This window comes from Aspergillus aculeatus (assembly GCF_001890905.1).
Source record: "Aspergillus aculeatus ATCC 16872 unplaced genomic scaffold ASPACscaffold_1, whole genome shotgun sequence".
In the NCBI taxonomy this organism is placed as follows: Eukaryota; Fungi; Ascomycota; class Eurotiomycetes; order Eurotiales; family Aspergillaceae; genus Aspergillus; species Aspergillus aculeatus.
This window is the reverse complement of record NW_017962976.1, coordinates 1486556-1496290: the sequence shown is the minus strand read 5'-3', so window position 1 is coordinate 1496290 and position 9735 is coordinate 1486556. Positions and strand designations below refer to the sequence as shown.

At 51.9% G+C, this 9735-nt stretch overlaps 1 protein-coding gene across 1 annotated transcript; it reads left to right on the top strand.

Annotated features, from left to right (window-relative positions):
• The first annotated feature begins 1082 nt into the window (after positions 1-1082).
• ASPACDRAFT_74288 (pentafunctional protein ARO1) lies at positions 1083-6660 on the top strand. Its single transcript, XM_020204171.1, has 4 exons — positions 1083-1242; positions 1512-6199; positions 6271-6315; positions 6384-6660. Exons 2-4 carry the CDS (start codon positions 1523-1525, stop codon positions 6420-6422), a joined length of 4761 nt encoding a protein of 1586 aa, XP_020061057.1. The 5' UTR covers positions 1083-1242; positions 1512-1522; the 3' UTR covers positions 6423-6660.
• Positions 6661-9735: the final 3075 nt, after the last annotated feature.

Here is a 9735-nt window from a genome sequence, read left to right as displayed (position 1 = left end):
CCAGCAGGGTTACTATCAGCAAGGGTCCTATGGTAATAACTCCGGTAATCAGTACCAGGGTAGACATGGCGGCGGCGGTGGTAATGGTGGGTATGGCCGGGGAGGGTATCAAGGCCGGGACCATTACTCTTCGCGAGGCTCTGGTGGTGGATACGGTCGCTATTAGTGTTTCACGGCCATGGTCAGATCCGCTCGGGTTTGTGTCTCAGGTGCCGATCGTACCTGATCTAGTTTATGTTATGTATGACCCTTGGTGGGGGGTTTTGTTTGTTTGGTTTTTTTTTTTTTTTTGGGTCGTTTTGGTCGTTTGGTTGCGGTTTTCTCCATTTGCATGAACAGTTCCCTGCTGCGGTTGCAACTATGCGAAGTAAGAACTATTATGGGATTGAAAGAACTGGGGCACTTGGGACAGGCGTTGAAAGGGACAACATTCAGCTGGTGACCTCCTATCATGAATTTACTCTGTGGTTAGAAACCGGGACAAACGAGCAATGATGTAGATCCGAGCAATTCTGGGCTAAGATTCTCTCCACTCTCTCTAGGACCCGATCGACTTGAGCTCATCTGGTTGACGATCGTAGTTCGAAACTATACCCACTTACGGCAGCTGTGAAAGGCAATCAGCTTGCGTTCAGCTGAATTGTGGGGGCTCGTGGGTTCGTGGGCTGGTACAGTACGAGTAGTACTGTGTACAGCACACAGTCAGTGCGGACAATGAGCATTTGGGCCAAAGGATGAGTTGAGTGTACTCTGAGTAGTGCAGCCAGAGAATGCTGTAGTGGGAAGAGAGCCAAGGCATTTGCGCTGCACTAAACTAGATTGACTACCGGTACGTAGTTTTAGTGCCCGGTAGCGATGGAGGGACGGCGGACGGCAGGACGGCAGGACGACATCGGAGGCGGTCACCTTTTTCTTTCCTTTTCTCTGTGTAATAGAGGTAAGTGTATGGCACACACCACAGTGCACTGTGAGTCAGTCAGTCATTCAATTCTACCGTGTCTGGATTGGGTGGAGCTGCAGACTTCCCCCGTCTCCTCATTCCAGTTCCCTATTATTCCTTCCGGTTTCTTGGTAGAAGTTCCCTTTTCCTTCTTCTCTCCAATTCCTCCATCTTATCTTTTCCATTCTCTTGTGTCCGCTGTCTCTTCCATCCCCTCCATCCCGCCTTCTTCGGTCTCTCTCCGCCGAGCCCCGCCGCCGAGGGGAATTTGTCCGCTTTGCCGGAGTCATTGGGCTCGAGAGGTACGTACGATCAAAGTCTTTTTCCCTCGCTCTCTATTTCCTTCTCTTCTATCTTCTCGCTGCTCCTTCGTCTCAATTCATCCGGCTCAAGCGCCTCTGTTTCTCGTCTCTCCGATTGCATCTTACCTTCTCGCCCACGAGAAAAGTCGCCATCGGTCAAGTCCGCGTCGGACCTGCGCCTGAGGTGCATTTGCAATTCTATTTCCACAGCATGAATTGAGCACAAATACAGTCTGTTCTCTCGAATCAACATTGACTTGTATTCCTAGCAGTCCTCAAAATGCCCGAACCAACGAAAATCAGCATTCTCGGTCAGGAGAGCATCATTGCTGACTTTGGCCTCTGGCGCAACTATGTCGCGCAAGACCTGGTCAGCAATTGCTCCTCCACCACCTATGTTCTCATCACAGATACGAATATTGGTTCTATCTACACTCCAGAGTTTCAAAAAGCTTTCGATGCTGTCGCTGCTACCGTTACTCCCTCCCCGCGTCTGTTGATCTACCAGGTCGCCCCCGGTGAAGTGTCTAAATCCAGACAGACGAAAGCCGCCATCGAGGACTGGATGTTGAGCCAGAGCCCACCATGTGGCCGGGATACAGTAGTCATTGCTCTTGGCGGAGGTGTCATTGGAGACCTGACTGGATTTGTCGCTTCCACCTACATGCGCGGGGTCCGTTATGTACAAGTACCCACGACATTGCTCGCCATGGTGGATTCCTCCATCGGTGGGAAGACTGCGATCGATACACCGCTGGGAAAGAACTTGATTGGCACGATCTGGCAACCGACCAGGATTTACGTTGACCTCGAATTTTTGGAGACCCTCCCTGTGCGCGAGTTCATCAATGGCATGGCGGAAGTGATCAAGACGGCAGCAATCTCGAGTGAGGAAGAATTCACTGCGCTGGAAGCCAACGCAGAAGTGATTCTCTCTGCTGTTCGTCAGGAGGTCAAACCTGGCCAGCGTCGCTTCCAGGGAATCGAAGATATCATGAAGGCTCGTATTCTGGCGTCTGCTCGTCACAAGGCCTATGTCGTGTCCGCTGACGAGCGTGAGGGTGGTCTCCGCAATCTGTTGAACTGGGGTCACTCCATTGGTCATGCCATCGAGGCTATCCTGACCCCTCAGGTCCTCCACGGTGAGTGTGTCGCCATTGGTATGGTCAAGGAGGCTGAATTGGCCCGCCATCTTGGCATCTTGAAGGGTGTCGCGGTCGCTCGTATCGTCAAGTGCCTTACCGCCTACGGATTGCCTACGTCTCTGAAGGATGCGCGCATCCGGAAGCTTACTGCTGGAAAGCACTGCTCCGTTGAGCAGCTTCTCTTCAACATGGCCCTGGACAAGAAGAACGATGGTCCCAAGAAGAAGGTCGTTCTTTTGTCTGCTATCGGGCGCACATACGAGCCCAAGGCTAGCGTTGTTCCGAACGAGGACATCAGCGTCGTTCTTGCTCCGAGTATCGAGGTGTACCCCGGTGTCGCACCAGCTTCAAATGTTGTCTGTACCCCCCCAGGCTCGAAGAGTATCTCGAACCGAGCATTGATCCTGGCTGCTCTCGGTTCGGGTACCTGTCGCATCAAGAACCTGCTCCACTCGGACGACACTGAAGTAATGTTGAACGCATTGGAGCGACTGGGGGCTTGTACCTTCTCCTGGGAGGAGGAGGGTGAGGTTCTTGTGGTGAACGGCAAGGGAGGTGATCTCCAAGCGACCTCTACGCCGCTTTACCTTGGTAATGCGGGAACGGCTTCGCGCTTCCTCACTACGGCCGCTACCCTTGCTACGCCTGGCGATGTTGACTACAACATTCTTACGGGTAACAACCGCATGAAGCAGAGACCTATCGGCGACTTGGTTGATGCTTTGACCGCCAACGGTGCGTCCGTTGAATACGTGGAGAGCAAGGGCAGTCTGCCTCTTAAGATTGCCGCCTCTGGTGGATTCGCTGGAGGCAGAATCAACCTTGCTGCCAAGGTTTCATCGCAATATGTGTCTTCGTTGCTTATGTGCGCCCCTTACGCCAAGGAGCCGGTTACCCTTAAGCTGGTGGGCGGAAAGCCCATCTCGCAGCCTTACATTGATATGACCACCGCGATGATGAGATCCTTCGGCATTGACGTCCAGAAGTCCACCACTGAGGAACACACCTACCACATCCCTCAGGGACGTTATGTCAACCCTGATGAGTATGTGGTGGAGAGTGATGCTAGCTCTGCTACCTACCCTCTGGCCATTGCTGCCCTGACTGGCACCACCTGCACTGTTCCCAACATTGGTTCGAAGTCCCTACAGGGTGACGCCCGCTTCGCAGTGGAAGTTTTGCGCCCGATGGGCTGTACTGTTGTGCAAACTGATACCTCGACTACTGTCACGGGTGCTCCCGGTGGTGCTCTGCGTCCATTGCCTAATGTGGACATGGAGCCCATGACTGATGCGTTCCTCGGAGCATCAGTGCTGGCAGCCGTTGCTCGTGGTGAGGGATCGAACCACACCACTCGCATCTACGGTATCGCAAACCAACGTGTGAAGGAATGCAACCGCATCAAGGCCATGAAGGATGAACTTGCCAAGTTCGGTGTCGTCTGTCGTGAGCATGATGATGGACTTGAAATCGATGGTATTGACCGTTCGACTCTCCGCCAGCCTGCTGGTGGTATCTTCTGTTATGACGACCACCGTGTGGCTTACAGTTTCAGTGTCCTTTCTCTTGTGACCCCTCAGTCGACTCTGATCCTGGAGCGTGAGTGCGTCGGTAAGACCTGGCCCGGCTGGTGGGATGCCTTGAAGCAGTTGTTCGGTGTTAAGCTTGAGGGTAAAGAGCTCAAGGAAGAAGAGGTCTTGGCTCTCACGCAAGCCGAGAAGTCCAGCGCATCTGTTTTCATCATCGGCATGCGTGGTGCTGGTAAGACTACCAGTGGACAGTGGGTTGCGAAGACTTTGAACCGACCTTTCGTGGATCTGGATACCGAGCTTGAGAAGACGGAAGGCATGACAATTCCCGAGCTTATCAAGCAACGCGGCTGGCAGGGCTTCAGAGACGCCGAGCTCAATCTTCTGCAGCGCACCCTGAAAGAACGCGCAACCGGATACGTGTTCGCGTGTGGTGGTGGCATTGTCGAGATTCCAGAGGCTAGGAAGTTGCTTACTGACTACCACAAGACCAAGGGCAATGTCCTGCTCATTCTGCGTGACATCAAGCAGGTTATGGACTTCCTTCAAATTGATCGTACCCGCCCGGCCTATGTTGAAGATATGATGGGTGTGTGGTTGCGTCGCAAGCCCTGGTTCCAGGAGTGCAGCAACTTGCAGTACTTCAGTCAGACGGCGAGCACTGGAGGTCTCGCTCGGGCGTCTGAAGATTTCAGACGTTTCTTGAAGACCGTTACCGGGGAGATTGACAGTCTCGATATCATTAAGCGTAAAGAGCACTCATTCTTTGTCTCTCTCACTCTTCCTGATCTGCGATCGGCGAGCGACATCCTGAAAGAAGTCTGCGTCGGCTCTGATGCAGTAGAACTACGTGTTGATCTGCTGAAGGACCCGGCCTCGGACGACGAGATCCCCTCGGTCGACTATGTGGCCGAGCAGATGTCGTTCCTCCGTAGTCAGACCTCACTTCCTTTGATTTTCACTATCCGTACCCAGAGTCAAGGTGGTCGCTTCCCCGATAACGCCTACGATGAGGCGAGAGAGCTCTACCGTCTTGCAATCCGGTCTGGTACCGAGTTTGTAGACCTGGAGATCGCTTTTCCTGATGATTTGCTGCGCTCGGTCACGGAATCGAAGGGCTATTCCAAGATCATTGCCTCTCACCACGACCCCAAAGGAGAGCTTGCATGGGGCAACATGTCCTGGATGAAGTACTACAACCGCGCGCTCGAATACGGCGACGTGATCAAGCTTGTTGGTGTTGCCAAGACCCTGGACGACAACACTGCTTTGAGGAAATTCAAGCAGTGGGCTGCAGAGGCACATGATGTTCCTGTGATTGCCATCAACATGGGTGACAATGGACAACTCAGCCGTATCTTGAACGGTTTCATGACTCCGGTGTCTCACCCCAGTCTCCCATTCAAGGCTGCTCCGGGCCAGCTCTCTGCGACCGAAATTCGCAAAGGGCTATCCTTGATGGGTGAGCTCAAGCCTAAGAAGTTCGCACTCTTTGGCACTCCGATCTCTCAGTCTCGATCTCCGGCTCTTCACAATACGCTTTTTGCTCAGACGGGTCTCCCTTACGAGTATGGTCGTCTGGAGACGTCCAACGCTGAGGACGTCAAGGATTTCATCCGCTCTCCTGATTTCGGAGGTGCCTCAGTTACGATCCCTCTGAAGCTGGACATTATGCCATTGCTGGACGAGATTTCCTCTGACGCCGAGATCATCGGCGCAGTGAACACTATTGTGCCCGTCTCCGCTGGTCAAGACGAGCCTGCTCGTTTGATTGGTTACAACACGGATTGGCAGGGGATGACGCTGTCCCTTCGCAACGCTGGTGTGTACGGCTCCAACGGAGATGCTAGTGCCGTGGTCATTGGTGGTGGAGGTACGGCTCGGGCGGCCATCTACGCCATTCACAACATGGGCTTCTCCCCCATCTACATTGTCGGACGGTCTCCGGCCAAGCTCGAAACCATGGTGTCCACCTTCCCCACTAGCTACAACATTCGCATTGTGGAATCTGCCGAGTCGCTAGACACGATCCCCAAGGTGGCCATTGGCACTATCCCCGCCGACAAGCCCATCGACGCTGGCATGCGCGAGATCCTGTGCCACATGTTCACACGTGCTCAGGAGGCTGACGCCGACATTGCCAAGTCCATGGAGAAGGTTCCCCGGGTGCTCGTCGAAATGGCCTACAAGCCTTCTGTGACGACCCTGATGCAGCTGGCGTCCGACGCCGGTTGGCACACAGTCCCCGGCCTGGAGGTTCTTGTTGGCCAAGGCTGGTACCAGGTATGATTGACCCCAAGGGATCCCTGTTTCCAATTGTTTGCTATGTGGCTGACTTAATTTTGCGTGCTTAGTTCCAACACTGGACCGGTATCTCGCCACTCTACCAAAATGCAAGGGTATGTTCTAATCACAATGCCATCGGAGCTGAGATCAAAGGTACATTGTGGCTGACACTTTATCATAGGAAGCCGTGATTGGATCGCCCAGCACCGATTCTGCATGAAGCACTCTATCTTTAGTTCCGAACTACTGGGAAGGGGGGGCGGCGAGTCGTCGCTTATCCCCGGAGATTTGATGCATCTCGCGAGCATGGATATGTTGGGATAGATAGATCCCACTCGACAGTAAAAAGCCTGCATTGTTTGTTCGGAATGGGTTTCCACCAAAACAGATACAGTTTTGATTATCTCTAGATGACAGTAATATAGATCAATGACCAATTCCAGTCTGTCACATGGTCCTTGGCCATTTCTTCTCTTCTTACTCACCGGTCAACGCTAAACAATCCCACTGCGTACTATTGTGGATGAACTTCTTTCCCTTGGAACTTGCTGCGCCCATCTGTCCCATCAGCACTAGCCCACCTGTACCAGATGGTGTCGAGTAGGCCATGAGTCACGTTGACACCTACGCTTCTCACGATGGTCACGAGACATATAACGTGACAAATCTGGTTGGACTTAGCGTGATACAGGGTGTACAGTACAGTGTCCACTCATGGGTTAGACTGTTAGAGAGACAGAGACACAAGTCGACCCACAACTGGAAGCGGGGTAAGAAGTTGGATGGGATAGTACCAGCATCTTCGACACGTGTCCTTGCTACGTATAAGTCTCCTCAATTTCGAACTAACTAGCTACTCGTAATAACTAAGACCCATCTTGTTTGAGACAATCCGCGCTGCAGCATGGCAATATCCTTGTACAGTACGTGAGTCAACAAAACTTGTAGATAATATCTCGGGTACATCCTCCGTAGCTAGTATGGGTTGGAAATCCCCGTGACACACACATACGTACTGTACGTACTGTATACTATTAATAGCACCCCGTCCATTGGCTAAGTACGTAGCCGGTAAGTTACGGCCTCGTAATCGGTACCATCCATCACTTAGGTTAGTAGTTTTCTCGAGGGGTCACGATCAGACGACTAAGTTCCTCCTTCTAAGCGAACAGAAAACAAAATCCTATTCCTTGTCTCGATAGATTCTTACTCCGTGGAGAAATTTTAGATCATACTGTGAAAATAGATTGCGTGCGAGTGTCTCTCGACTTGCTAACCGATCAACAGTAAGTAAAAGGTCTAGATGTTTGAATTTTGAAGAGGGTCCGTCCGTCCGGCGTGGCCCCCCGGAATCTAGACCGCGACCGCGACCGGCCGGGAAAATGGTTCGAGTCCAGACCCTTTCACTCAGTAGATTAGATGCATGATCTGATTTCTGATTTCTGCGCGGAGCATTCAGGTGGATGTGCTGCGCTGCGCACTTCCTTGCTGCATGGTATGGTGTGGAGGTCTAGATTTGTGTGGTGTTTTGTTGAGGAGGGTCTCGTGAGTATGTACTGTACATGAGTAAGTGGGTGGGTGGATGGGTTGAGGTATGTACTAAAATGTATGTTATGTGTGCTAACGTTAATACAGTTCAGGTCTGCGTTCGGGTCTCCTCAAAGAAAGCTGAGTGAGAATGGGAAGACTCCGGTCGGGCTTGCTGATATCTACTCCGTAGAACACTTACTGATGGTTGGATGGAACGTTAGATTTAGCCTTTATATACTGTACGCTGTAGGTCTAGTATGACAAGTTTATCAAACGCCACAACCAAAACCACCACCACAGACTCACTTATCTGATTGCGATCGTTGTTTGAGACAGCAGCATAGGCAGGCACAATATACAGAGATAGGGACGATAAGAGATCCAGTCCGACCGAACAATTGGCGGGGTAAAGTCTTCCTCCATCGGGGACAATCTTCCGTTGCACCCTATTTTTGTCTCATGGTTACGAGGTGTATTACGAGATCTGATTCAGTTTATTGTTGAGGTATCGTGATCGAGATCAGATACATTTGAGTGGAATCTGGATCATATCTGACATTGTTTGTCGTGTCACCTGAGACATTCTTTCCCATCTCGTTGGGTAGGGATGGACTATCGAAAGACAATGTCTGCAGTTGTTAGTACTTACTAGGTTGGAGGAGACTAGCATCTTAGAAATCGATCGGTCGGTCGGTCTGTCGGATGGTCGGTCGAGAACGTCTCCGCCCCCATGAATTACCCAATATACAACGCAAAATCAGCTACACTACGCTAGTAGTGGCAGTAGTCTGCGAGCGACAGATTTCTCAGCCTCTCAGTTGAGATAGATCTAGATGCCATTTTATTTTCCCTTGTGTATCTTGTACAATATATCGGAAAAAATGTTGGGGAAGGGGGACAGTGCAATAGTTCTGTGCAACCCTCTACATCGGCAAGGAAGCGCGTGCCGTGATGCCGAAGATGGGGGAGCCACGGACTGTGCCCTCCAGGATTCCCAGGAGCCTGGGTCTTGTGCTTGATCCGCCGGGCCGATGATGACCCAACGACTACGTGAGACCACCGATTGACTTTGATAGAAACACTGGCTCGCGGAAGGACAACTACAATCGTAGGGAAACTATTTCCCAGGTAATCTGGATCCGCGGGATGAAGTATTTTCGAGCAGAATGCCTCGTACTCTCAAAACTAAACGCTTCTACCCTGTTATCGGAGACGTGGAATGGGAAACCGCGACTATCCGACAGAACGTTTCTCGGCACCGCATAATGATGATTCGATGCTAGGAAAAACCATCGTGGTAGACAGAGAGGGGCTTAGATCCTGCTTTCTGCTGCGATGGCAGCTGAAGGATCTACTTGGAGCTAACGAAGAGAATTTTTTTTCTTTCCCTTCCCATGTCGCTAGCTGGCTGAGAGAAAAGTTCCTCGGAGGTATGAGTACTCAGTAGCTCGTTTGATCTATACCTGTGATAGGCGATGCAAGATACAAAACGGTTTTCCTCCGTCTGGGCCGAGCAGCCAGCCAATGGACTGGCGAGATTGCTGCGACAGCTCTCAGGGGGGGGGGCAGACCACACCACTGCAGCAGGAAATTAATTTTTCAGCTGCACGGACCCCGATTCAGCCATCGTGGCCCAATTTTAGCAGGATTCTAGAAAGACACCAGAAAAACTCTAAGCGCGCGCCGGAGGGGCCGATTGTCCACTAGTCCTGTTTTAGTATGGAGGGTGGAAAAAAACCGCCTGTATGAGCCGAAGCCCTTCCTCGGATTCGGAGGCTTGGTAGGGTAGGGTTGCGTGTACGGATAGTACGGCGTACGGTGGTCCGTTAGGCCCAAAACTTACACCTCAGGCTGCCGCAACCCCGGCCAGGTAATGCATTATTCATCATGGGTCATCGGAATCCACTTTTAGGGACAATCAGTTTGAGAAAGGCAGCGAATCCTTTTTCCTTACCGCGGAGATCGGCACCATCCCTCCCCCCCCTACCCTACCGAGGCCCCAC